This window comes from Chaetomium globosum, genomic scaffold (genome assembly GCF_000143365.1).
Source record: "Chaetomium globosum CBS 148.51 scaffold_5 genomic scaffold, whole genome shotgun sequence".
Classification (NCBI taxonomy): domain Eukaryota; kingdom Fungi; phylum Ascomycota; class Sordariomycetes; order Sordariales; family Chaetomiaceae; genus Chaetomium; species Chaetomium globosum.
In genome coordinates, this window is record NT_165980.1 from 3,805,507 (window position 1) to 3,832,611 (window position 27,105).

The 27,105-nt window shown below is 56.5% G+C and overlaps 10 protein-coding genes across 10 annotated transcripts; 4 read left to right on the forward strand and 6 right to left on the reverse strand.

Moving 5' to 3' along the window:
* Positions 1-1,031: 1,031 nt before the first annotated feature.
* Positions 1,032-3,286, reverse strand: CHGG_08084 (uncharacterized protein; the record flags this gene model as incomplete). The annotated part of the gene is made up of 2 exons (XM_001225739.1): positions 1,032-1,744; positions 1,828-3,286. The coding sequence occupies 2 exons, from the start codon at positions 3,284-3,286 to the stop codon at positions 1,032-1,034; spliced, it is 2,172 nt and encodes a 723-aa protein (XP_001225740.1).
* A 735-nt stretch (positions 3,287-4,021) lies between these two features.
* Positions 4,022-4,431, reverse strand: CHGG_08085 (uncharacterized protein; the record flags this gene model as incomplete). Its single annotated transcript, XM_001225740.1, has 2 exons — positions 4,022-4,050; positions 4,227-4,431. The coding sequence occupies 2 exons, from the start codon at positions 4,429-4,431 to the stop codon at positions 4,022-4,024; spliced, it is 234 nt and encodes a 77-aa protein (XP_001225741.1).
* Positions 4,432-5,099: 668 nt separating this feature from the next.
* Positions 5,100-6,444, reverse strand: CHGG_08086 (uncharacterized protein; the record flags this gene model as incomplete). The annotated part of the gene is made up of 2 exons (XM_001225741.1): positions 5,100-6,240; positions 6,296-6,444. The coding sequence occupies 2 exons, from the start codon at positions 6,442-6,444 to the stop codon at positions 5,100-5,102; spliced, it is 1,290 nt and encodes a 429-aa protein (XP_001225742.1).
* Positions 6,445-6,833: 389 nt separating this feature from the next.
* Positions 6,834-8,268, forward strand: CHGG_08087 (uncharacterized protein; the record flags this gene model as incomplete). The annotated part of the gene is made up of 2 exons (XM_001225742.1): positions 6,834-6,990; positions 7,118-8,268. The coding sequence occupies 2 exons, from the start codon at positions 6,834-6,836 to the stop codon at positions 8,266-8,268; spliced, it is 1,308 nt and encodes a 435-aa protein (XP_001225743.1).
* A 498-nt stretch (positions 8,269-8,766) lies between these two features.
* CHGG_08088 (uncharacterized protein) lies at positions 8,767-10,240 on the reverse strand (the record flags this gene model as incomplete). Its single annotated transcript, XM_001225743.1, has 3 exons — positions 8,767-9,975; positions 10,027-10,061; positions 10,114-10,240. The coding sequence occupies 3 exons, from the start codon at positions 10,238-10,240 to the stop codon at positions 8,767-8,769; spliced, it is 1,371 nt and encodes a 456-aa protein (XP_001225744.1).
* Positions 10,241-11,992: 1,752 nt separating this feature from the next.
* CHGG_08089 (uncharacterized protein) lies at positions 11,993-16,551 on the forward strand (the record flags this gene model as incomplete). Its single annotated transcript, XM_001225744.1, has 3 exons — positions 11,993-12,307; positions 12,534-15,026; positions 15,631-16,551. 3 exons carry the CDS (start codon positions 11,993-11,995, stop codon positions 16,549-16,551), a joined length of 3,729 nt encoding a protein of 1,242 aa, XP_001225745.1.
* Positions 16,552-16,994: 443 nt separating this feature from the next.
* On the reverse strand, positions 16,995-18,005 carry CHGG_08090 (uncharacterized protein; the record flags this gene model as incomplete). The annotated part of the gene is made up of 2 exons (XM_001225745.1): positions 16,995-17,683; positions 17,744-18,005. The coding sequence occupies 2 exons, from the start codon at positions 18,003-18,005 to the stop codon at positions 16,995-16,997; spliced, it is 951 nt and encodes a 316-aa protein (XP_001225746.1).
* Positions 18,006-18,555: 550 nt separating this feature from the next.
* On the reverse strand, positions 18,556-20,793 carry CHGG_08091 (uncharacterized protein; the record flags this gene model as incomplete). The annotated part of the gene is made up of 2 exons (XM_001225746.1): positions 18,556-19,375; positions 19,583-20,793. The coding sequence occupies 2 exons, from the start codon at positions 20,791-20,793 to the stop codon at positions 18,556-18,558; spliced, it is 2,031 nt and encodes a 676-aa protein (XP_001225747.1).
* A 658-nt stretch (positions 20,794-21,451) lies between these two features.
* On the forward strand, positions 21,452-22,525 carry CHGG_08092 (uncharacterized protein; the record flags this gene model as incomplete). Its single annotated transcript, XM_001225747.1, has 1 exon — positions 21,452-22,525. One exon carries the CDS (start codon positions 21,452-21,454, stop codon positions 22,523-22,525), a length of 1,074 nt encoding a protein of 357 aa, XP_001225748.1.
* A 2,283-nt stretch (positions 22,526-24,808) lies between these two features.
* On the forward strand, positions 24,809-27,095 carry CHGG_08093 (uncharacterized protein; the record flags this gene model as incomplete). Its single annotated transcript, XM_001225748.1, has 2 exons — positions 24,809-26,881; positions 26,988-27,095. The coding sequence occupies 2 exons, from the start codon at positions 24,809-24,811 to the stop codon at positions 27,093-27,095; spliced, it is 2,181 nt and encodes a 726-aa protein (XP_001225749.1).
* Positions 27,096-27,105: the final 10 nt, after the last annotated feature.

The window sequence follows — 27,105 nt, forward strand, 5'->3', positions numbered from 1 at the left end:
TTGTGTCTCCCTGGCCCTATTCCCGTTTTTAATTCTCTAGAATCTTGATCCCTCCTTATCTCATTCGGGCCCAAGTCAGTTTCTCTTTGCTCCTTAGTTTACCTTTTGCCCTGATTCTGTTACTAACTCGGTTTGCATATAAATTTGGTGCAAGGGATAGAGGTGTGTGTGTCATTGCTTTCATTGGGTGGTGAAGTGAGGAGGATTTTGTCGTGGAGGGGGTGGAAGGTTGGTGATCTTGCCGTTGTTCGGGCGAGTGGTTGGGCTGAGGTGGATTTGGCGGGTGAGGGCTTGCGGGCGGCTGGTTTGCCGTGGGAAAGGGGGGGTTGGTGTGGCTTGGCTCTTTGGTCGTGGCCCTGGTTGGGGACCTGATTTCGACGTGGTTGTGGTTGTGGTTGGGGTCGGGTGGGCGAGCGGGCTGGACTTCTGAGATTTGGATAGAGAGGTTGTTTGGGGGTAAACACTGGAACCCGGACAGCGGCGCGAACCGGTGTCAGGGGCTCTGTTTCTGGTTCCAATTCCGGTTCTGGTTCTGGTTCTGGCTTTGGCTGTCGCTTTGGTCGTCGCTGGGTTTGCAGGATTTCATCCTTTTGCCGTCGAGGATAGGCCTGTTCGTACACAGATGGTGTGACGAGTGTCTCTTCTCCCTCACTTTCCAAATCAGAAGGGATTTCATGCAACCAGGTAGAGACAAGCTGAGACTTGGGTATCTGGTGTGTGTTGGCGTTACGTGCCATGGTTTTCGGCCCCAGTGGCGCCAAGAGTAAAAGGAGAAACTGTTCGTGGGAGATAACGACAAATTATGTATTGAAACAGGGGATATCAAGTCTCAACACATTGAATGGGTTCTGAATTGATTCTGAAGGTGTTCAACACGCAAGCTGGGGCGGCTGAATTCCACCAGCCAATGTTTGCTTAATTTCCTATTTTGGTAGTTGCCCCAGGAACATGCGGGCCAATCAGGGAATACACCACCAACCGACTCCTATCCTACCGACAGCAACCTCATAACCCATCATTCATTATACAGATCACTTAACCTTGCTCATTATTGTCTCAGGCCCCCTGACCACATCCATCTGCGCCGCCCTCGCCTTGACCGCATTCAACATGCTCCGCTCAAAGTCGTCTCTCGACCGCAGCACCGCCTCAACCCAACTAATCTGCAAATCCCAGTACGCCGTCTTGAACGCCTCAAACGTATCCGGGACGCGCTCCTTCTCTACCGACAACAGCTGCAGGAACGGCTCGGTGACGCGCCACGTCTCCTTGATGGAGTTGCCCACCGCCGGGTTCGGCAGGCTGTTGAAGAAGTCAAACGCCGTCTTGAGGTCGTCAAAGATCTTGTCCTGGAACATATCCGACCGGCGGAACTTGGCACCCTTGTTGCGCACCGACATCAGGTACCGGATCAGCAGCTCGTCGGCAAAAATCTCGATGAAGATGTCGACGAGCGAGTGGTGGAGCACTTGACGGTAGTCACCGACGTACTCCTCGAATGTGGCCACCATGCGCGCCATGGCGGTGCTGGTGTACCAGCGCGGGGTGAAGAAGTCCGGCATGACCGTCTTGAAGTCGACCGAGAACACGAGCTGCGCAAACCGGGTGATGCACCACGTGCTGAGGTCGAGGTAGCCGTCGCGCAGAACCGCCACCTCGGCCTCGGCGCGGTCCATGTACTGCGGCGTCACGAGGGTGCCGAACTTCTTCTTGAAATCGACCAGGTACGCCAACCGGCCCTCTCCTCGTTGTCGTCGATGCATGCGATTTGGTCGTTGGCCGTCGCGACGAGCCAATCCTGCAACGGCTGGAACCCTTCCAGGTCACCCGCCTTGTCCGTCTCGTACCGCGACGCTTCGTCTTCGAGCATCTTCTGCCACGACTGTTGGCGCTGCCGCAACCGCTGGAACATGGCGTCCACCACGCCCTCGGCCACGTCGGCGCGCTTCGAGTTGCCGGCCGCATCAATCTGCCCACGCAACATGCGCCAGAGATCGACCAGGTTTTTGTTCCGGAAGTAGCCGTACTCGTCCTGGTCCAGGTTGCCACCTTCGACATTGCGGTCGGCAAAATCCTTGGTTTCCTGCGTCCAGATGCGGCCAATCCACTCGTCCAGGAACTTGATGATGAGCGCGCGGAAGTCGCGCACAAGTTCAGTTTCGCGGTTGTCGATAACGTGTGGTGTGAGCTCCTCCTGCTTGAAGCCAAGCTTGTTCATTTTGCGATAGTATTTCTCGGGCCAGCCGACGATTTCCAGCGCATGCGCCGAGCTGGCTTCGGGGTCGTCGATAATATTGATGAGGAAATCGTGCATCATGCCATGGTAAATGTTTGTCCAAGTTTTAAACATCTTCCATTTTTTCGGCATCAGCTGCACCATGCCTAGCCTGACCGTGTTGAGGTCGTTGAAATACCACCGCAGACTCTTCTCCAGCACCTCTGGGTCATCCATAAATTCCTCCCTGCTCGCCTCGAACTGTCCCTCGCCGATCTTCCTGATGCATTCGAGGAACTTGTCCTTGTAACCGCGTACCGTCTTGGCGCCGTCCGTGATACTCTGGAACCGCGTCGCCATCTCCTTGTGGTCCTTGAGTGCTTCTTGCAGCGCAAGCACCCTCTGGTCGCTCTTCTCCTCCGCCTCTATTATCAGTGCAAACCGCACTACCAGGCTCGTGTTGTCCGCAATAACAAGGTTGATCAAGCTCCTCGCGATCAGGCTGATGTGCTCGTCGAACCACTCAATCGCCTGGTCTAGGCGCTCAAAATAGTCTTCTAGTGTCGACTGTAAGCCCGGGTCGTCAGCGCGCTGAATCTGCTCGATTGCATCGTCTCGAATGTTCCGTAATTGGGTCAGCTCGTAGTGTACGGCTAGCAGGTTCGGCATGTTCTCGGCGTCCTCGTCGTCCTGGCGGAGCATCTCCTGGATGCCGCTGAGGCGCTCGTTAAAGGTCTCGAGGTTCCGGCGCATGGTCTCGACGGCGCCGAAGTTCCGATGTGCCTGCGACACGAGGTTGATGGTCGCAAAATCGGTGATCATGTTCTGCGACTCGGAGCATATCTTGTCGATCTTGATCATCTCGTCCTTGATCTGTTGCACCGTCTTCTGGCCGTCGGTCAGGCCATTCATGCCAGCCTGGGTGGTCTCGAGCTGCTCACGCAGGCCACCGCGCAGCTGAGAGTCGACGGCGGCCTTCTTGCGCGCAAACTCGGCTTTGAGCCCCGCGATCTTGTCGAGGTCGTCCGGGTGCCGGAGCAGCTCCGACAGCTTGACCGGCGGCACGTCCATGGTGGTAGTTGCCGTTTATGTGTCAGACCATCTCGTGGCGGGGGTCCTCCAAGGGAACGATGAGAGCGGTCGTGCTCGGGCGGGGATTTGGTGTCGTGGTTGAGTGTGTCGCAAGCACATCCCCTGGCACATGCCTTTGCTTGGTCTGGGATGCTGATGCAGTGGGATGTGGCCCGTGCGTAACACAATGCAGCCCCACATCCATTATCTCGAGGGGACTCGAAAGCAGGACACTCAATCTGGGAGAACAGCTGAGCAGCTAGATTGACGACACCAAATCTGTCGCAATTATAATCATTTGGCAAGGATATGTAGGCTCAACTGCTCATTCTAGGCGGCTCAGCCTGGAAGTGGTGGTGTGGACAGGTCACTATGAAATTAACTCCTCGACTACTTCCATGGTCAGTTGAAATAAGGCAACCATACACCTACATGATCACCTTCGTTCGAGCTCATAGCTCGGCTGGGTCGCAGTTGAAACCTTACCTTACTAGTCTAGCCCTGTGTCCATCATTGGCATCTCCCGTATCCAACACACAACGACGACATCTAGCCCAATACAACGTAGCAACCCAAGGAAACCAATCGTTTTGATGTCTACTCTATCGGCCCCGTATCATGTACAGACAGCCCTTCCCAGAGCGATCCCCTGCGCATTGTTCATCAACCGCCTTCCAAACCGAGCGAGCCGCCCCCTTCATCCTGCTCCGAGCCTAAACGAAGTCCATGACGAGCTTACTTGGCCGGGTGGTAAGTCTGCCAAACTGTATCACAACCAATGTCAGCACATCTTTTTTTCAAACCCCTTCTCCCATCCCCAACAACTATCCCCCACCCCCTGCCTCCCATCCCCCCTCCACCCCATCCCCCACCATCACCACAACCCCCCAACTCCCCAAACCCAACCCAACCACAACGACAACGACAAAAAAGTACATACCCGAAATACCAAACGGCAACCCAAACCCAGTCGCCATGAACGTCCAATACGCGATCCCAAAGCCCTTCTTGCGCGGATTGAACGGGATGTTGGACAGCGGGCCCTCGGGGTAGTGGTAGGGGGACGAGAGGCGGGCGCGGGTGGTGGTAAAGGCGCGGCGGGCCACGAGCTGGCGGGCGGCGGTGGTGGTCGCGCGGGCAAGCATTTTTCTTTTTGGAGAGGGGGGGTGGGTTAGCTGGAGGTGTTGGGGGTGGTGTTGGTGGTGGAGGGGTCAATTCGGGGGATGGGTTGTTGAAGGTGTTTTTGGGAGGTGCCGGTGGTGATTACCTTGAATGAGTGAGTGGAGTTTGTTGGGTGTTGGTCGATGGCGAGGGTGGTGGTGAGGTGAATTCGAGCTTGGTTTCGGCTGTGACGCTCGAATGGAGCATTGACGTTTGGATTGGAGCTCGGCTGAAGTGGTGTGACTTTTTGCGCTTCCGCGGCACCAGGCTGCCGGACTGGCAGGGGTAGCTTTATCTAAGCAATGCAAAAATGGGGTTAGGGTTAGTTATACTAACTAGGGCAATCTTGAACATAACGACAATCGACTTCTGAAGGGGACGACAGCAACCTTTAAGTTGAATAACAAAAAAACGACGAACGGGGATGAGAAATGATATTTTGTTCTTCAAAATTTGAGCCAGGATATACGAATTACGAGTCTATTAACTCAAGACGCAAGACATAGTGCCTTCTACCTAACACTCCAGCGGTCTCTATTTCAAAGTCACCAACTCCTCTGCGCTCGTCGGGTGGATGGCCACACAGCTGTCAAAGTCAGCCTTTGTGGCACCCATCTTGACAGCAACACCAAAGCCCTGGAGCATCTCCCCGCTACCATAGACCCAAAATGTGTAGACCGACAACCTTCTCCTCAGGCCCCGCGCAGATCAGCTTGTAGGCAGTGGGGCCCTTCTGATCGGGTTCCATCATGGCGTAGTACATGGCGGTGAAATTCGTCTTGTAGATCTTCAGGTTCTCCCGCCCGTATTTCTCGACCGCCTCCGGCTCCGTCAACCCAATGGACCCAACCTCGGGGTGGGCAAACACGACGGAGGGGATGCCGCTGTAGTCGAGTTTTAATGTGCTGAACTGTTCCGGTCCAAACAACCGCGCAGCTAGCCTGCGGCCCGCGGCAATAGCCACCGGTGTGAGCTCGACCCGGCCGGTCACGTCGCCAAGCGCATAGATGTTCTCAACATTGGTGTTTTGGTAGTCATCCGCGACAATGTAGCCCTTCTCGTTGACCTGCACACCGGCCGACTCCAACCCGAGGTCTGCGGTGGCGGGCGTGCGCCCAACGGCCCAGATGAGGTGGTCCACTCCCGAAACAACACCCTCGCCGTCCCCTTCCTTGTAATGGATCGTAAGCTTCCCCGCCTCGTCCTTCTCCACCTTGGTGGCCGCGCTCTGCTTGTGCAGCTTCACGCCCAGCCTCTCGTACTCCTTGGTCACGCCCTCCTGAATTATGGGGTCGAAGTGCCGCAAGAAGGTGTTGTGCCGGATGAACAAGTGCGTCTCAACGCCGAGGGCGTTGAACATGCCCGCGAACTCGACCGCAATGTAGCCGGCGCCGACGAGCGCAACCTTTTTCGGTAGTGTCTCGATGTCGAAGAAGCCGTCGCTGTTGGTGCCGAGCTCAGACCCGGGGATCGGCGGGGGAACAGTCGGGTTGCCGCCGACGGCGATAAGGATCTTCTTGGCATTGACCACCGTCTTGGTGCCGTCGTCAAGCGTCACCTCGACCTGGTTTTTCGAGAGAATCTTCGCCCAGCCATGCACGTATTCGACCTTGTCGTTGGCGAGATTGCGCTCGTAAATGCCGTTCAGCCGGAGGATGTAGGCGTCGCGCTTCTTCTTAAAGGTGCTCCAATCGAAAGGGGCGGTTTCCTGTACGTTGAAACCGTACGACTTGGATTGGTGGATCGTCTCGGCGATAGCGGCGGCGTTGAAGGTTACTTTCTTCGGGACGCAACTGGAGGTTGTCAGTGTCTTGTTCCATAGCTACGGGTAAGGGAAATTATACTCACCCGACGTTGACGCATGTGCCTCCTAGCCGCTTGCCCTCAATGACCATCGCCTTGGTCCCAAACTTGGCGCTAGCTGCACGGGCAGCACCGAGACCACCGCTACCACCTCCTATCACGAGGAAGTCGGTCTCCTTGGAAATGGGCGCCATGGCTAGGGATGTTTGTGAAAAATGGCGGGAGATTGTGCTAATTCGGCTTGCTGCGGGTATGGACGAGAGCAAGGGACGTCTTGCTAATAGTGAAAGGGGTTGCATGGAAGTGGATGTTGTCTCTGCCTTGCTGCAGAGGGGTTATCGCGGGGTGGAGGGGCTATATACAAAAGTGAGTGGGCAAACGTGACAAATCCGTCATGCAGGGAGTAGCGCCCTTGGGATTGCGCAACCACAGGATGGGCTCAAGGGTCCAAGGTAGGTAATACAGAATTCCAAATCCGACTAGTCACCACATCGGATGAATCAGCACAGGGCGGATTAAAAAGAATGGATTACTCAGTAACTCGCAGACGGGGAGATCAAAGAACAGCCGACATAGCGAAAAGATGCCGAAAAACCGGGCTCCACTTCTCCGGCGCCGATGGTTTTTGACAGGGGTGTCGAACGCCGACGAATGCTCCACCAGTGATGCCGGTTCGAACTTTCAGGATTCCCAGGGTTTATTGTTTACTTTAGCTCACATTGACAGCGGGGCTTTTATTAGTATCTGGGGTTGTCGAGGAGTCTATTTTCTACGGTAATTTACCTTTTAACTTTGCTTACAATACTATGAAGTTATTACTCGCATAAACGAACATTCAATTCCTTTTCCTGTCTTCATTGCTCACAGTATCCTTCAGCTTCATCAACACCGATGTCACTATGACCAACAAAACCCTCCTCGGCGAAAAGAGCCTCGCCCTCAAAGCCTTGTGTTTATCCTGCGGCCTACGAAGAGTTGGAAATAAGGCGGCCCTCGTCCAGCGCCTCCGCCATGCCGCCAGGAACCTCCAACCCATCACCCCCTCCTCCCGCATCCTCAGCATCGACCTCGGCCTCAAGAATTTCGCCTTCTCCCTCATAAGCCCAGCGCCTCCAGCAAAAAAACAGCCCCCCAGCTCAAACGCCACCCCTTTAAACTCCCCAATCCGTCTCCACGCCTGGCACCGCCTGGACCTAACCCTCCCCACCACCACCACCATCACCACCACCACCAAGAACAAACCAAAAACAAAAACAAAAACAACCACCCCCACCCCCACCCCCTCCGAAGAACCCCCCTCACCACCACCACCAGAAGAAGAAGAAGAAGAAGCCTTCTCCCCCGCCGCGCTCGCCACCATAACCGCGCACCTGATCAAAACCCGGCTCCTCCCGCTACGCCCAACCCACGTGCTCATCGAGCGACAACGGTTCCGCTCGCACGGCGCCGCGGCCGTGCACGAGTGGACGATACGCGTCAACTCGCTCGAGGCGATGCTGCATGCCGCGTTTGCGGCGCTTAAGGTGGGGGAGGAGGGTGTGGTTGGTGGTGAAGGGGTGTGGGAGGGGAGGGTGGAGTCGGTGCTGCCGAAGACGGTGGCCGAGTTTTTGTTTGCGGGTGTGGATGTTGAGGGGGTGGAGGAGGAGGGGGGAGGGAAGGGGAAGGGGAAGGCGACGGCGGGGAAGGCGTATCTGAAGTTGAAGAGGAAGAAGGTGGATATGTTGGGGGGGTATTTGGTGGATGGGGGGATAGCTGTTCCGGAAAAGGGGCAGGCGACGGAGATGGTGCGGTTGTTTATGGAGAAGATGGAGAGGAGGAAAGGTGGGAAGGGCAAGGGCGCGGGGAAGAAAAAGGCCGCTGATGTTGATGGGGTTGAGGGGGGCGAGGTGGAGGAGGCGATAACCAAGATGGACGACTTGTCGGATGCCGTGCTGCAGGGGATGGTGTGGTTGCAATGGCGGAGGAACTTGGAGGAGTTGACTAAGGAGTGGCCAGAGTTACTTGAAGAGGAGACATGACACTGGTGTTGGCATTCCCTTGGGCTCAACCACTCAGGCTAAGTTACCAATGCCCCTTGTCATCCCATATCAAGGCTCCCACGCCCGGCCCACCGAGCTCCTTCCCGCCGTCCCAACTCTGGCCCTTCGGCACTAGATATAGAAGTTCCACGTGCTCAATTGTCACCCAGCCCCTAAGTACCGCTACGGGTGCCGCAGCGGTTTGAACTTGGGGGTTGTGAGGTAAACATCACGGGTTCGAGACGTGGTCTCTCCCACGAAGAACAACCCTGCGGGGTTTTCGTGGCCGTCCACCCCCCAGTTGCGTGGTAACTAGGGTTGGGCGGTGAGCTTTTTAATATTTTTTCTTCATTTAAGTCGGATTGCTCGTCGTGGCTATCGACGGGAACATGGGGGTATGCATCAAAAACATAACAAAATCTGCCTGATGGGAACAGGTATGGGGTGATAGATGATAACATTAAAAGTGCTCTTAGTATTCAGCGCCGTTTCTGCGCACTAATCACTGTAATAATAATCATCATACATCCCCTCCTGCCGCTGCGTACTCACCCACTCCTCGCTCGCCAGGCCCCTCATCATCCTCTTCTTCAAGCCCGGTGCATCCTTATGCCAGTCGCACGCATAATCGCACTCTGGCACCTTTTCCTCCCCAAAATACTTGCAGATCGCCGCATGCCGGCAGCCAGTCGTATCCTCACAGTACGCGACCAGCCGGTTCAGGCTCTCCATCCGCGCCTGCTTGTTCTTGTCATTCCCCGCCGGTCCGTCTCTCATAACCATATTACACACCCGATCTCTGTCCTCACGCGCATAGTACAGAAAACAGTAGCTCGCATTCCCATCACGCCCCGCCCGCCCGGCCTCCTGGTAGTACCCCTCAAAGCTCTTGGGCAGACGCCAGTGCACGACAAAGCGCACGTTCTCCTTATCGATGCCCATGCCGAACGCCGTGGTGGCCACGATGATGTCGTACCCGCGCTCGTTGGCGATCCACCGCGCGAGCGTCTCCTCCTTGACCTGCTTGGGCAGCTTGGCGTGGAAGGGCCGCGCGCCAATCTCCTCGCAGCGGAGGGCGGCAGCCAGCGACTCGCACTCGTCGCGCGAGATGGTGTAGATGATGCCCGGGACGCTGTCGATGCGCTCGCTCGCGGCTTCTAGCTCCGGTTTGCGGTCGGCGGCGGCGCGCCGGGAGTAGACCCCCTTGAGCCAGGTGACGAAGTCGTCGAAGCGGTCGTTGGCCTCGTCGCTGGTGAAGCGGACTTCGAGGTGGAGGTTTGGGCGGTGGGCTGTCATGGTGAAGTTGCGCAGCCGGTCGAGCGTCTTGTCCATGCCCAGGGTGGAGAGGATGTCTCGGCGGACTTGCTCGTTCGCGGTGGCCGTCAGGCACATGATGGGCACGTCTGGGAAGGTCTCGCGGAACCATGAGAGGCGCTTGAAGTCCTTGCGGAAGTCATGGCCCCATTCTGAGATACAGTGGGCCTCGTCGACGACGATGCGGGCGAGTTCTTTCTGCTGATGCACGAATTTGAGACGCTCGCGGAAGCGATCGAAGGAGCAGAGCTCGGGGGTCACATAAAGGAGGCGAGTATGCGGGTGTCCGGTGGCGAGGTCTTGGTAGATGCGGTCCCGCTCGGGGAGGGGGATGTTGCTGTTTAGTGTTCGGGCATCTACGTTGGCTGCACGGAGAGCCTCGACTTGGTTCATCTGGAGCTAGTCAGATAACAACGTTTTCTGAGATGGCCGGCTGCAACCTACCATGAGACTCAACAAAGGGGATATGACAATCGTTACTAGCCTTTGTCAATACCTCTCCTAAATAGGAGTGATAGGAGGGAGCCATACTTCCAGGATCTATCACGGCTGGCAGTTGAAAGCATAAACTCTTGCCAAACGACGTGGCTGCCTGAACGAAAACATCTTTCCCATCGAGAGCGGCGAGGATTATCTCACGCTGATGCGGTCTGGTCATGTATTAGGCATTATTCTCAACCTCAAGAACCGGGCGTAACGGCATACCTGAATGTCGTTTTCTTGAACTGTCGCCGGAGGGTAAAGTCGATGTCCTGGAGCGAGTTGCTCCTGGCGAGAGGCATAGTACCCGATCGTTGCGGTTTTATCAAGAGATCATGAATAGCATAGCGGCTTCATTACCTTCCGGTTCCGCAAATCCGTGTTTGCATTTTATGAAAGCGCGTATTCGAAGGGTGCAGATAGATAGATGCCTGAATCGGTTCCTGCTTTTCTGATCCCATGAATGGGCAAAAGTGGGAAGTTGACAACAACCTGGAAGGGCCTAAACTGGTGGAAATTGGAGCGAGTAAAATATGCTTGGCCGTTCCGTCAGCTGTTTCTCTTCGCCCAATTTTTGGCACTCGTCTCGACACAATATCACCAATCTTCGACAACTCGAAGGCTTCTTGTTGCTGAACAATGGTCCCGCACTTTGGCCTTCTGCAGAACAGGGAGCATATTGAGGGAGGGTTAGGGTCGAATAAGTATACCGTCCGATCTTCAAGTACCTCTGGTCTTTCCTGTTCCTGTGACACCATGAAGACCCGAGACTGAAGCCGAACAATTCAAAAGAGTCAGTTCCCCTGACCCCGAACCCCTGCCAAGAAACGCCCGAGAATTGTTCTCCTATTTCACAGAGCCCGCCGGCGGCAAAACCTGGTCGAGAGGGTGTGATAATCTTCAAAAGCACAGGATTGTCAGGCGATTTATCTATTATTGGGGTGACACGAGAGCCATGTCCGCATCGAGATGCAAGTCAGCAGCGCACAGCAGATGAACCTGCCACCAGAGATCCTCCGACCGCAAAACACGGATCGGTGGTCGGATGGAGAGAAGGCGAGGCCACTCCACGCGTCGAAGGGAAAAGGATGCAGCAGCACCCAATCGACACCCGCCCATGGGAGAATCCCTCGTACCCAGCTTCGCGTCTGTTTCGTTTCACATCGAAACTTTTGGCGTTGTGTGGTTGTCCGTTCTCAGATGTGACGCTGTCGACAGCCAATCAATGTCGCTTTCACCGTGTTGCTGCGCGTGCGTCCTGCTGTGGTGGTGACGTTGAGTGCGATTTGTTCCCTTGCAGTTTTGAGGCACGCTAACCCCGTTGCGAGGCGTTTGGCGAGACGGATGCTAGGAACACACCCGTGCTGGGAGGAATGGCACGGCACGGGCCACAGAGAGCGGGGTCTTTAGCCGTCCCACCTTGATGCTCAGCGCGCAGGCTGCACAACCCTTGTCTAGTTGTGACATGCACCCCAATGTGCCCCTACACTAACCCCTATGTTGGGCGTTTTGCTACCTGACATGGGCCCGAGACGACAACCCAGAGTTCAGACAAGGCAAAGCAATTTTTGATCCGACGGCGCACTGCTTGCATCCTCCCATCGACTCCCTTTCTCGACATCGACGCCGCTGCCGACGGACGCTAAAATCGAACGCGCCGCTTTTGCCGTGCCTTGAGCGGTCGACTTCTTGTTCACCGCCTGGGTCACTCCCTGGGCCCCCCTGTCCCGACCCCAAGGAGGTTGGTCTCGCCATGAACCCGTCCGACCGGCTGTCACCACCTCGCCCTCCGGCTTAAAATCTCCATCTCCTGGTTCTGCGACAGCCGAAGTCTCTCCCAAAAAGGCGAAATCGACGCCCCGTCGCCTCCCGCCGTAATCCCACTCCGCCGAGAACCGGCCGGCGATTGATTGAAGGGCCATCCGTCTCGATGGATTTCCCACGAGGACTGCCCGATAATCCGGCGCAGGCCCGTCGGGCAATCGCTGCCGCAGCACTCGCCAACCCGACACCGCCGCCTCCGGTCCCGAGCCTTCGTGATGTGCCCTCTTCTTCGAACCTCTCGGCGGGGCAGCCCATCTCCCCGAACCAGGTGCTTGCCGTGGCGAGAGAGGCGATGCGGACGGCCCACGAAAATGAGGCCAAGGCAGCCGAGGCCAGCGGGGTCAGCAACACCCTCAAACCCGGCCTCACCATCGACCTGAGCAGGAAAAAGATCCAAATGCTGCCGGAGGAAATCGTGGACGTGATCAAGGATGAATTGGAGCGGTAGGGCCCCTTGTCCCGGGCTGACTCGCGCTCCTCTAATTGCGTGGCAACAGGCTTGCGCTGTCCCACAACTACTTGCAGACCTTCCCGGCCAGGTTTTCCGAATGCACCTCGTTGCGGTATCTCAATGTTCGGCAAAATAGGATAAAAGAGTTTCCATTGGCTGTGAGTATCAATTGGTGACGGGAACCGTGGATGAACAGGTGCTGACCGAGCGATTTCAGCTCTGCGATCTGAAATCGCTCGAAATTCTCGATCTGGGTCGGAACATGTTGCAGGTTCTGCCACCCGAGATCGTCAAGCTGTCGTCCCTCAAAGTTCTCTCAATTCCGAAAAACAAGATCACACATCTGCCACTCTGCCTCGCCGACATGCCGTCGTTATCCGTGGTAAAGCTGGAGGGTAATCCGTTGAAATATCCTCCGCCAGAAATACTACAAGTGCAGGGAACGGGAGGTCAGGGTGATGGGCCAGGGAGGGAGACCGAGATGACCGAAGTCGCCGCCACGGCGGTAATTAAGAAGTTCCTAAAGCAAGAAGCCAGCGGTCGTGCGGACTCGCCTGGTAACAGCGGGTCGGAGGGGACCGAAACCCCGCGTCCAACGATCAAGCGAGTCTTTAGTGGCAGATTCCCGATCAAGGTCAACGGGAGCGACATCACCGATCTCCGTTCCCCCGCTCTCCCCCGACCCCCACCGATTCCGACCCGCTCACACTACCGTGGGCTCTCGCAACAAAACACGGCGCAGCGCAGGCCGGGAGTCATGCCGCTGACCATCGGCAACCCCAACGAGCGGGTGCGCAGCAACTCGGAGACCATCATTCAAACTTCGAGCCGAGACCGATCCGAGAGCAGATCGCGCCGCATGGGCATGGTGTCGAAGAGGTCGGAGCTGAGCACGCTCGAGGAGATCGAGGTCAACAACCGGTTCAGCCATTACCGCGGGCTCAGCCATGGTTCGGCGATGCAGAGCAATGGGGCATCTATGCAGGTCAAGAGCCCCAACATGGGTAGCCCTGCCGAGTCGGCGTTGCAGCGGCCCGTATACATCCGCAGGCTCTCTATTTTGCCAGAGAGGAAACGCGATTCCAAGGCCTTTGACCCGGTGCTGGAAGCTGCCAAGGGCATCCTTTACTCCATCTTCCAGATTCACCCCATGATCCAGGCGTTATTGGTCGGTCTTACCAACGACGGCACATCGCGCCGATCGAACCTGGAGATCGTCTTTTACAACACAAACGCCCATGTCGAGCAGCTAGAACTCGAGATCCAGCAGCATGACCAGGCAGACGACAAGTTCGGCCAAAAAGAAAACGAAAACGTGCAGAGGGCGTGTCTCACACTCATCAACGCCTATACACATGTGTGTTCGTTGTTGATGAGCAATGTTGACCTGTTTTTGGATAACGGCGACCCGCGATATATCCGCACCCTGTTGACGCAGCTCTATAATAGCATAATGGAGCTGCGCGTAACTTGTACCCAGCTGGCGGCCGAGGGTACTCATCGGTCCGTTCCGTCCTTCAGCCGACCTGATTTGGGGGAGACGATTCGGCCTCATTCGCGCGAGAACTCGGTCACGCCGACAGCCGATCGAATTTTGAATAGATCTCGAAACGGCACCTTTGTTTATAACCCGAGCAACTTACGTGTTGCTACAGATGTCTCGATTCCCTACATCAACGGCACAGGCCGGTCGGCGATGGTAGGGGCCGCCACACCGCGGTCGGGCGAGTCATTCGCCTCTACCAGCACGACTGGCACGCGGAATCTGTCGGCGGACTTCACCGAAGAAGACCGCCTGTTCGAGAGAATATTCCTCTCCCTCCACAAAACAACAGAACTGGTCATGCAGGTCTTGCCAACCATGAACACGCAGTTCATGTCTTCGATGCGGACCACCACCACCCAGCGCTCGCCCGATCACCTCATCCAGTGCTGGAAGGCGCTCGTGGCTAAGTGTAACACGTCGATCCAGCAGACCGAAGTCCTCAAAGCCCGGCTATCCTCCATCAAGCTCAAGGAGCCCGGCATCCGCACGCAGCCGTCCTTCTGGCGCCTCTGCAACAGCTTCATCGACTCGTGGTACGTGCTGATCAAGAAGATCATGCAGCTGCAGAACGACGTGCAGCTGCCCCTCGACACCAAGGCCCGCCTGCGGCCCATCCAAAAGAGCATGAAGGACACGTGCGACCTGATGATGTCGTCCCCCTGGTCCTACTTTTTGCGCCACCCGGGCTCCGAGCCCATCACCTCGCCCTACATCGCCGCCCAAACCGCCACCGCCCCCGTCCAGATGCCCATGACGCCGCAGAGCGCCGCCCTCGGCCCGGCCGTCCAGGCTACTGTCCCGTCCACGCCGCAGAGTGCCTCGTTCTCGCTGGCGTTTTCGGGCGTGTTTGAGCGCGACCGCTCCGATACGATGCTCTCGTTGATGGGCGGTAGTGGGGGTGGCGGTAGCGGAGGGGGAGGGGGAGGTGGTGGTGGTGGCAGTTTTGGCGGGGGGTTCAATGGCGTGTCGTCGCGTAGCGGGACGATGAATTCGAGCTCGACGGCGAGCTTGACGGCGTCGAGCTTGAATTCTATGAGTAGTCTTGGCTCGCATGACGGTATTGTTACGCCGAGCTCGGCGCTCAGTCCGTCGGGACCGTTGGGGCCGTTGCCGTTTCGGTTGAACGGTGGGGGGAATATGAAGGTGGGTGGGTTTTAGGGGGTTGGATTGGTCTTGGGATGGGATGGGAATATAGATGGAGTTGGGGAATAGGATGCTATGGATGATTGGAATGGATCTTTTTTGGGATATGTTGGCTGGTGTTTGTTTGGCTGGGGCTTTCCTACGTGGTCTTGAAAAATCAACGTCCTTGGTGCGGTGCATGGCGTCGGTGCATGGCGGGTTTGGCGGCATAGGATATCCATAATGTCTTGTGGGCTGGATGCATGGGTTGGCTGAGACTGGATCGGGTGCTTGGTGGCAGTCGAGTAACGGCCGTGTTCAGCGTGTAGTACATATTCAATGGGGTCGATCATTGCTGAAGCCGTATGCTGGTGACGTGAGACTGTGCTCCCGTCCTGATATTGTCGAATTGGGCCTTGGGATTTGGTCCGCTCTCCGTTCGTCGCATGGTGGCTGGCCATGAACTACTCCTGCAAGCATTCCATCACCCCGCATCAATCCGTCTCACCCACAATCAATCCTCATGCTGCGAAACCGAAACAGCTTGCTGGATGAATGCATGACTCGGCTCCAGCGCACGCTTATGCACGTTTCCGATTGAGTTGATTAGACTCACTCCCCTGAGAAAAACCGAGAAGTAAACACAACCATCGCGATGCCGTCCGCCGCAGCGCCAATTCGGCTCACACCGGCTTCCATCAGCCGGGGGCAACCCTCTGCGCCGTCCGTCACCAACACGACAGCGACAGCGTCTTCGCCTACATTTACGAGCAATTTGCAGGCGAGCGGCAGCTCCAAGCCAGCCAGCCTCTTTTCGTCTCTCCTTTCCGGCTCCACCTCCAGCAAACCAAAGCCGAAGCCGAGGCCTTTCAACCCCTCCAGCGCTCCGTCCATTGCTTCTTCTTCTGTCTCTGTTTCTGTCTCAACCTCTACTGCGGCGCGAGTCCACTCACCTCCGGCCTCCTCCTCCAGCAGGGCCGCCACCATCGCCTCCACCTCCACCACCACCCCAAGCACCACCTCCCGCAACACCACCAGCACCACCACCACCACAGCAACCCACCCGCCAACCTCCTCACAGCTAACAAGCACCACCACCACCACTGCCGCCACCACCCTCCCCACCCACCCCAACCTGCACCCCCCCAACCACCCCGCCATCCCCATCCAACCGCAACCAACCCACCCCCAACCCTCCGAAATCACCCAAGCGCGGCACGCGATCCTCGCCTCCATCGGCAACCAGCTCGACCGCGAACTCGGCACACGCGCGGCACAACTACACGCCAACAACGCGGCCATCGAGCGGCAGGAGCGGGAGGTGGCGCGGGCGACGGCGGGCCTGGCGCGCGAGAACGAGCGGCTGGGCCGGCTGGCGGAGACGCATGCGCGGAGGGTGAAGGAGATTGGGAATGTGCAGAATTGGGCGGAGATGTTGGAGAGGGAGTTTGTGATTTTGGAGGAGACTTTGAGGTTGGTGGGTGGTGGTGGCGGTGGTGGTGAAGGGGGGGGTTCTGATGGGGAGGAGAGTGGGAGTGGAGAGTGAGAGTGAGGGGTGGAGTGATGGGAGTGATTGGGAGGGGGACGGGGAGGGAAGATGGGGAGGATAGGGAGGAGGGTAGCGGGGGTGATGGAGATGTGGATGGGGACAGAAACGGTGATGGGGTCGTGGAGAGGGATGGGGAAGGGGATGTGGTCATGGGTATTGAGCAGCATCAACCTGAGATGGTGCCGCTGCCGGCGTCACCGCCAGGGGAACAGAGTATGATAGGCTGAGGGTTTGGGATGACTTGAGACGTCCTGGGTTGTTACGATCTACGATATGAAAGATGGGCATGTTGTCAAATAGTAAATTAACGATTACTTCGAGTCCCAGTTTCTAGTACTACATCCCACCATGCTGGCCATACAGCCGGGCGTTTTCATATCCGATACAATGCTCAATCGTACACCCCAATCCCCATCCACCGCCAGCCAGCACACGACAGCTCAGATCAGCCCCGGCAACATGGTGTACCGCTTCTTCTTGTAGCGGTCGCCAAACTCGTTGCGCAGCGCCTTCTCCTTGCCGCGCGACCAGCTGCGCATGTAGATGATGCCCGTGCAGATGAACAGCACGACGGCCCAGCTGCGGCTGATCAAAATCACGCCCACCCACGCCAGCACCTCAAACATGTAGTTCGGGCTCGTCACCAGACTGCTGCCGATGCAGTTCGGGATGCCCTTCTCGGTGCCGCCGGGCTTGCGCAGGCTCGCCAGGTGCTGGTGCACGATCCAGTTGCACGCCTCCCCGACGGCGAACAGGGCCAGGCCCACGTAGTCGAGCGGCACCAGCTCGTCGCGCGCCGACAGGTTGCCGGGGGCGTAGACGTCGAGGGCGCAGAGCAGGCCGGCCATGAGCCAGTAGAAGGCCGAATTGCGGACGATGTTGCGGGCGGGCATCGTGTTGGCCGAGAACTTGTGCACGAAGACGGTCTCGAACTCGCGCTTGAGGAAGTGGAGGTGGAACAGTGCAAACAGCAGCCATTGCACCTGCGTCATGGGCGTCTCGGACTCGCTCTTGTAGGCGAAGGGCGGGATGAGGTAGATGTAGGGGCGGATGAGGGGCACGAGGGCGTGGAAGAGGATCGGGCCGAAGTACTCGATGACGAAGACGGTGCGCCAGGCGACCTGGGGGCCTACATCAAGTTAGTAGGCTGATGGTGGTGTGGATAGGGAGGGAAAGGCGGTGCACATACCCAGGTCCTTGACGACAAGCTCACCAACAGAGGTGACGCCGGCCTCGTCACGAACGAGAGCCCTCCGGTTTTTGAGATTCTGCTTGGACACCGGGTCAAACAAACCGATGCGGTTGTAGTCGGTGAAGCCCGACTGGCGGGCAATCACCATCTTCGCGTCCTCGATGGTGGCATCGTGCGGCAGCTCGACAGTTGGTGGCAGCTTCCGAATCGGTTTTTTCGGTGCTCTATTGGTGAGCTTAAGTGACAGTTTGGTCGCCATTGCGGTGCAGAGCCGTGGGTTCGATTGTGGTGGTGAGCAATGCTAGGTGAAATATGAAGGGAAGGGAAGCTGCAATGGCTGGCCGAGGAACTCAGTTGCATCTCAACATTTTTGGATGTGGGTCCGCCTACGTCGTCACTCTCTGGCCAAAAAAAGCCGAACTCCAAGTGGAGGTATCGCCAGAACCTTGGACTGGAGGAACGAAAAGAAAGCCATTCGAAAGCCCAATGTCTTTTTTTTATCTGACTTTGTTTCTTTTATTTGATTTACTTGACGCGGCTTTCTACCTCTTAATCTTCTTGGTTTTTCTTTTCCCTCTTTCTCTTTTCTTGATTTCTTGCTCCCATTTCGAGCTCGGCTTTTTTTGGCCAAAGGGAGGTCGTGCCTCGGAGCCCTGGGCCTGGGGTGGGTCCTAAAAAGGAGTCGGCGTTCCGTCTGTGTAATGCAAACAACAAAATGGCATGGGACCAAGATAAAAGAGGTTGATGTTTTTGAAACGAGTGATGTGGAGGGGAGGGATCCTCTCGGTTTGAGACGGAAGGCAAAAAGTCTACCCTTTGACAGCGTTACCATCCTTCTTCTCTTCTCTACCACAACTCTCCAAAAACTTGACACAAGTTCGCGTGAAGTCATGGTCTGCCCCCAACATCTCGTGAAACAGGGCGGAACAGTCCTCCATCATAGCCACGGCCTCAGAAGTACGCTGCTGCCGAAACCGGATTAAGGCCAAATGTACCATGACCCAGATGGTCATCTGATGCCTCTCACCAAGAACCTCGCGGTGTAGTGCGAGTGCCCTGACTCCCAATTTCTCTGCCTCTTCATACCTCCCCCGTTCACGGTATGCCACCCCAAGATTTACCATACCCTTGATGGTCTCCGGGTGCCTCTCGCCAAGGATATCACGCTGTAATGCGAGGACTTTGGCTCCTAGCTCCTCTGCCTCCTTATACCTCCCCCGTTCGCGGTATGCTATCCCGAGGTTCATCATACTCCGGATGGTATCAGGGTGCCTTTCACCAAGAATATCACGCTGTAACGCAAGGGCCCCGAGTCTCATCTCCTCTACTTCGTCGTAATTCCTCCGTTTGTGGCATATCCCGGCCAGGATCGCCATACTCTGGATGGTATCGGGGTGTCTCTCACCAAGAATTTCACGCTGTAATGCGAGGGTTTTGACTCCGAGCTCCTCTGCCTTATCGCGCCTCCCCTGTTCATAGTATATCACAGCGAGGCTCGACATACTCTGCATGGTATCAGGATGCCTCTCCCCAAGAATATCACGTTGCAACGCCAGGGCTTGAGAGTTGATCTTTCCTGCCTCCTGGTACCTCCCCTGTCCGCGGTACGTCGCGGCGAGCGACACCCAACTGTTAAGTGTAGCAGGGTGGTGTTCGCCAAACCTTTTCAGTCGAAGTTCACACACCATCTTGTTGATAGGCTCCCTCTCGTTCCACATCCCGCGGTGGAATAGGTAGGTCGAAACTCTCGCCAGGAGCTCCAATGCCCCAACTTCCTCTCCACACATCCCCGCCCATGCTGCCGCTCGCTGGGCGTGAATCACATATCTCTCGCACCCCGCCCAGTGTTCTAGTCCATGATTCGGGAATAGATCCCCGAGGATCTGGAGCGCCAGCCTCAAATACCGCACTTGGTCCTTTCGCCGGTCTTCGTTGGTTAAGGTGTATAGGATGACTTCTTGTACAAGCTTGTTCATTTTATACGTCCGGCCCTTGCTCTCGGCTGCGCAGGCATGCAGGAAGGACAGTTCTTGCAGCCGGGCAATGGCTAGGAGGGCTTCCTCCTCTGTTTCACCCTTACTGTCATCCTCATTGCTCCTCTCACTCTCATGCTCACCGTCATCCCCGTTCGCATCTTCGTTTTTGTTGTCATCTTTGTTGTTTTTGCGGTCATTCGTAATCCAACGACTGCGAAGAGTCGCCGCCTGGTAAAGTATCTCAAACAGAATATCCTGGTTATCCAGGAAGGCCAGGATGTGCAGCATATCGAATGCGACCTCGTTTTCCTGCCGGAGCTGTGCCACCGAGATATCCCACGTTTTCAGGGGATTGTTTGTTAGCCCCTGCCTTCGGTAGGGGTCATACGCAGAGTTTTGCAGCACGCTCCATCTCTTCTCGCGGCTCGCCAGCCGTGACAAGTACTCCTTTATCGTCATGAACATCCTCCGCATGAATGCCGCTGCCTGGGACAAAGCAAGTGGGTGGCAGTCGAGCTCGGCAAGTAACTCTGCCGCGCCCTCCAACATGTTGTCGCCGAGGCCCCCGGCTGCTTTGAGCAGTTCCATGCCCTCGTCCTCGGCCATGTGGGCGACCTCGATGGCCCGCTGCACACCGACAATGCTCTCGATCCCCTTGTCTCGGCTTATCCACAGCACCGTCCCCACGGGGCCTCGCGGGACGAACTCGGACAGGTTAAGCGTTGTGTCCACCGTCTGATCTTGGCTCCCGGTTCGTAGGGCGTTTCGTACCCCGAACAGTTGCAGATTGTCGGCGTTGTCGATGACCAGAAGCCAATGCCGATTTGCCTCAATCCCCGCGCGAACTCCCATCAGCAGATCCTTTCCTGAGAGGCTCTCCGGGAGTCCCAGCTTCCTTGCAATGGACCTGTAGTCCTCGGTAAACGAGGCCCCATTGTCGGCGTGTACCCAAAACACGGAGCAATCCGGGTCCTCATAGCATCGGCGATAGGCATAGTCGAGGGCTATTTGCGTTTTCCTAATGTCTCTCGTCAGCCTGCACCCCCGTATGCTCCTCTCGTCTTGTGACATGAGTACGGTCAAGTCATACCCAGACCCGCCAAGGCCCCAGAGGGCAGCGCTGTGATATTCGCGTGACGGGGGCAGCAGGGTGGTGAGGAGGTCGGAAATGCCGCGGCGGGGAATGATACCCTCGTTGCGCGGGAACGGGATGGAGTAGCACGGAGCGGGGTGCTCGTCTGAAATTGAAGCGTGTGAGATTTACGGCTCAAGAAGGGTTGGGAAGAAACATGCCTGAGTTATTATGGATGGTTAGGTTCAACGACCCTGCGACATTCGTCCCAGCGATGACATTTTTGCCGCTGATTGACCCAAACGTGGTAGTAGTGTATTGTTGATCCATCCCATCAAGTGCCCGCGTTTTGAGATGTAACTTATCTGCGAAACAAGTTGGCTACTGTGATGGCTTTCTCCTTTCAAAGGCTATTGATATAGAACGTTTCATTCGTAACTATCCATGATATCTATGCTCTCATAATGATAATTGGGGGCTGGGGTTCAGAGCCTTCTGCGACCCGCCGAGTTAGCCGCGCCCTTTTCATTGGTGTTACCCAACGCTCTCCGATGGTACGCTGCGCCCTCAACCGTCCCCAGGTTCCAAATAGGTACGACTACCTCTTAGACTCCGTCCGCTATAGCTATGTTGGTGTTCCCATAAAGCATAAAAACCATGTCCGAACTTAACCCCAACCTCTATACCGTGGCATGGATCGCCCCTCTCGAGATCGAAGTCCAAGCGGGACTACATATGTTCGACCACATCCACCCCGGGAGGTTCCGCACCAGTCGAGGCGACGACTACCTCTTCTACGGGGGCGACATATGCGGACACAACGTCGTCCTGGTCACCCTGCCGGCGGGGCAGGAATACGGCACGGGGTCGGCGGCCGCGCTGGCCAGCCAAGTGAAGAAGTTCTTCCCGTACCTCCGGTTCGGTCTGCTGGTCGGCGTTGCCGCGGGTCTCCCCAACCTCTCCCTTAGCCCGCCCCGCGATATCCGTCTCGGGGATATTTTGGTGGCGTTCCCCGAGGGTGAGAGTCCCGGGGTGGTGGCGTATGATTTGGGCAGGGAGACCGGCACGAGCGGCGGCCTCCAACTGCTGCGTGCCGGGCATGTGCTAGAATCCACGGAGCCCATCGTGCGGGCGGCGATCGAGGAGATCAAGGCTGACCGGGCAAATGAGGCGGAGAGGTTCCTCCCGTACTATAGGAGCATGAAGGAGAGGCGCCATGCCGCCGGCACCTTTGCCGATCCCGGCCAGGGGAAGGACATGCTGTACGGGGCTGATGAGAAGCCGATTCAGCGGGAATGGCGGCCGGATTCCCGGCGGACCCGGGTGTGGTACGGACCCATCGGCTCGGGCGACAAGCTGATGCGGAGCAACCGGAGGCGGGATGAGCTCAGGGATATGTACGGTCTTATCGGCCTCGAGATGGAGGCCGCCGGGACTATGAACCGCATCCGGGTCGGCGTTATCCGGGGTGTGTGCGACTACGGAGACGAGCGCAAGAATAAGGAATGGCAGCCTTACGCCGCGGCGATGGCTGCAGCGTACGCCAAGGCCATCTTGCGCGAGATACCCGTTGTTCAGAACAAGACTCTTGCGATGGACGTGCCGATTGAGCCTGGGCCTGCCCCTGCCCCACAAGAACCGGGGCAGTTTGTGTTCAACGGTCCGATCTCTGGAACGAACGTTCAGATTGGGTCGTCGATCTCGGGGCCAACCACCTTTAACTTTGCCTAAAGTTGTCAGCATACAGGCGGTTGATGGTCCTAAAGGTATATTTCCTAGACAAGATGTCTGATAAAACACTGGTATTTAATTTTCTAAGTCCTCAACAACTAGAACCGAGGATTCGGCGGTAAACCAGAACTTGACCAACCCCTTCATCGGCCAAACCTTCCACCCCTGGGCATGTTCCTCTTTCTCGTGTTGTGTGAACTTCACCCGCACTAGCTCGACCTCTAGATACCGATCGTGCCAGAAACAGAACTGGACTGGTCGGACGACAGTCTCTGCCGGGTCTACCCCTAGACGGCACTGGCCAACCGCCCGGCAACCACCGTTCTGGTAGTGAAACAGAATTCCTCGGCAGAACCCGGTGTTCGCGTCGTAGAAAGCCAGTGTTGACGAAACATCAGACAGGGGGGCCCATGAGAAGTAGCCATCAGCGCTCACTGGCCAGCAGCCAGGGTCCTCCAACCGAAACGGTGCGGGGAGAGGTTGACTCAAAGGTGGCCCCTGGCGAGAGCCGAAGAAGCTGATCGGGCGACCTTCTTTCGGTTCACTGTATATCATTGTCACTGGAGCCGATACGGCCAAACATCGGTCCTTTACCTCTGTTGGGGATGTAAACCGTGAGCCGATGATGACATCGCCGGTGAGCGCTGTCCTGACTAGGACGGCTTGAGAACGTAATGTTTGCCGTATGCCGAGTACGAGGACAGGGTCGAACCGTGATATTGGTAAATAAAACCAGACCGCGATCCGCCGAAGTCGATCGGGAAGAGTTTCAAAGGTGTCCATGGCGCACGAGCTCTCCGAGCGGTGGATATGGATGCAAAACAGCTGTCTCGAAGAGAAAAAGAAAGTAATCCCTTGTATCTTGTTCACCTCGACCGTGTGGAAGATGTGACACGAACTAAGGTCGTTGGGATGCGCTTTGCAAAGAGCTAAGCTCGGTGGTGCAGGAGTATGCCAAATAGGGAGCGTCTGTAGCCAAGTGGGTAAGCCAAGGCGTAGCCGTCCGTACTGTTGACGTAAAAAATCATGTTGGTATATGGCCGCTAGAATAAGAGAGATATTAGATACATGCCTTAAACTGCGCCACTGCGTCAGGTATAAATGTTTCCTGTTCCACGATAAAGGCGACGTGACTCGTATATTCGCCTGTGTATACTGGTAGGTCAGGTACGCGTTCGACTTTGCTGATTCCAAGAGAGTCGACCGTCAGCCTCAGTACTGGTGGTGGTGGTGGTGGTGACTGGGATTCATCGACACGTTCAAGCTTCCCACCACGCTCCCAGGAGAGAACATCTCGCAGCAGGACCGTAAAGAGCGGATCCGGTCTTAGAGTCGATACACAATCAGCCAGCTTCAGTGCCGGAATGCATCTCCAAATCAACGAGTGCCTGGACTGTTGTCGAATCATCTCAAGCAGCTCTAGGGGCAGTGTGTGTAGGCGTGGCAATCCGCAAAAATGGGATATCCTTCTCAGTGTGCCCTTGTCCACCATTGGGGCCGAGAAAGAGAGAGGCTGTGCTCGATCCCAGGGACTGCTCCACGTAGCCAGGATCCAGAGACGGTCTAACGCAACTGAGGCACTGACAGAGCATTGTTGCCGGAAGACCTCGAAGCAGTCATGGTGGACAAGAGTGAACTCGGGCGAGGTAGCACATTTTTTACAGTCGGGTTGGCGGCACAATTCACGGCCATTGACCCTGGCGATGATATGCCCGTCTGGGGGAAAAGGGAAGGGTTCGGTGTGACCGCGATAAGATGTCAAATCAGGGTTCCCAAAGACTAGTTGAATGAGAGTAAAGGTCAGGTATATGGTAGGGAATTAACTACACGAAATAGAGCGTGAATATTGTGTAATCCGTACATACGTGCTATTACCCGTTCGTGCGTCCATACCGTGTCTGCGCAAATCTTACAGCGAGGGTAGAGGCCTAAATGGCCACCGTCATTCATGGTCACGCGCTCGCTGCCACAGTCGAGACTGCCATCTACACAATCGCTGTCTGGGAACTTGGGGTGGGTGGTTGTGGTGAGATTGTGGTGGTGAGCCAAGCAGAAAGCAGAAAAGGTGGGCCCGACCCTTGCTTGCTTGGCTCGGTGGAGTCGTTTTCTCACCGCCTTGGAGCCATGCAGGGTGGGCGAGCTGCCGGCAGAAAAGTGGGGAACCAGTTCGGGAACTTCGACTTTTTTCTTTTGTTCGAGTCGCCGCGACCCAGAGCAACTCGTCCGGCGCATAATCCACCCGGCACCCATCTCGACCCCAGCGGATGAGCGTCGACCGTCACCATGGATGACCTCTTCGCTGTGTTCGAGGAGCAGCCTCGCGCTCCCAAACGCAAGGCCGACGCCGATGTTGAAATGGCGGACCATCTCGAAAACGGTCAGAACGAAAGTGCGGCTGTGATCAAACCGGAAGAGGATACGAACCCTGCGGACGAGCAGGAGGACGGAGATGCAGAGGGGCCAGCCGATACCAAGAGGCAAAAAATGGAGGGCGAGGCCGAGCCTATCATCACCGACACATTCGAGACAGCCGAGTCTAGAGAGGTCAACGCCGCCCAGGGCTTCGCACCATCGACAGATGAGGGCTCGCTCGTCCTATCTCACAACATTCAACATCAAGTCGCGCTACCACCAGATCTCGATTATGAGTACATCCCTCTCTCCGAGCACAAACCCCCCGCCGAACCCGCGAGGACATACCCGTTCAGGCTCGACCCTTTCCAAGCTATGTCCGTCGCGTCCATCGAGCGCGATGAGAGCGTGCTCGTCTCAGCCCACACCAGTGCCGGAAAAACGGTCGTTGCCGAGTACGCCATTGCCCAATGCCTCAAGAGGAATCAAAGGGTCATCTACACGAGTCCCATCAAGGCGCTCAGCAATCAGAAATACCGCGACTTCCAAGCCGACTTCGGCGACGTTGGTCTGATGACGGGCGACGTCACCATCAACCCGACTGCCAGCTGCTTGGTCATGACCACCGAGATTCTGCGGTCCATGCTGTATCGCGGTTCCGAGATCATGCGCGAGGTGGCCTGGGTCATTTTTGACGAGATCCATTACATGCGCGATAAGACTCGCGGTGTCGTTTGGGAGGAAACCATCATCCTCCTCCCGGACAAGGTCAGATATGTCTTCCTGTCCGCCACCATCCCCAACGCCTTCCAATTCGCCGAGTGGATCGCCAAAATCCACCGCCAGGCCTGCCACGTCGTCTACACGGATTTCCGACCGACACCGCTGCAGAACTACTTCTTCCCGGCCGGCACCAATGGCATCCACCTCATCGTGGATGAGAAGGGAAACTTCAAAGAGAACAACTTCAACTTAGCCATGGCCGCCATCGAGAGTAAAAAGGGGTCCGACCCGGCCGACTGGAGCGCCAAGCAGAAGGGCAAGGGGAAGAACAAGAAGACGAACAAGGGCGGCGAGGCACCCGACGAGAAGTCCGACATCGCCAAGGTCATCAAGATGATCATCAAGAAGAGCTTCCAGCCCGTAATCGTCTTTAACTTTGCCAAGCGCGAATGCGAGATGATGGCGCTCAAGACTTCAGTGATGAAGTTCAACGCCGCCGACGAGGAGGCAATGGTGGATAGTGTGTTTCAGAATGCGCTGGGCCAGCTGTCGGACGAGGACAAGAACTTGCCACAAATCTCCAACATTCTCCCCTTGCTACGGAAGGGCATCGGTGTCCATCACTCGGGCCTGCTCCCCATCCTGAAAGAGACCATCGAGATTCTGTTCCAGGAAGGCTTAATCAAGGTCTTGTTCGCGACCGAGACCTTTTCCATCGGCCTCAACATGCCCGCAAGGACCGTCGTCTTTACCCAAGTTACGAAATGGGACGGCGTCCAACGCCGCCCGCTCACCTCGTCAGAATACATCCAGATGGCAGGGCGAGCTGGTCGCCGTGGTCTTGATGATCGAGGTATCGTCATCATGATGATTGACGACAAGCTCGAGCCTGATGTGGCTCGGGGCGTTGTTGTTGGCCACCAGGACCGCCTCAACTCGGCGTTCCACCTGGGATACAACATGATTTTGAATTTGCTGCGTATCGAGGCCATCTCACCCGAATTCATGCTCGAGCGGTGTTTCTTCCAGTTCCAAAACACCTCCAGCGTCCCGCAGCTCGAGCGGGACCTGGCCAGCCTGCAGCAGGAGCGAGACAGCATGATCATCCCGGACGAGGCCACCATCAAGGACTACCGCACCATCCGCCAACAGCTCGACGGATACCAGAAGGACATGCTCGCCGTGATGCAGCACCCGAATTATTGCGTCAAGTTCCTAAAGCCAGGCCGGCCGGTCGAGATTGAGACACCGAGCGGCACCAAGTATGGTTGGGGCGTGGTGGTCGATTTTATTCCCCGCAAAGCACCCAAGATGGGCCAACCTGATTATCCGCCGCAGGAATCCTACATTATGGACGTGCTGCTGAACGTTTCGACGGACAGCGTAGAAAGAACCTATGTCAAGGCCGACACCGCCGTGCCCGATGGCGTCCATCCGGCAAAGCCCGGCGATCCGGGCAGGTGGGAGGTCGTCCCGTGTTTCCTCAGCTGCATGAAGGCCATGAG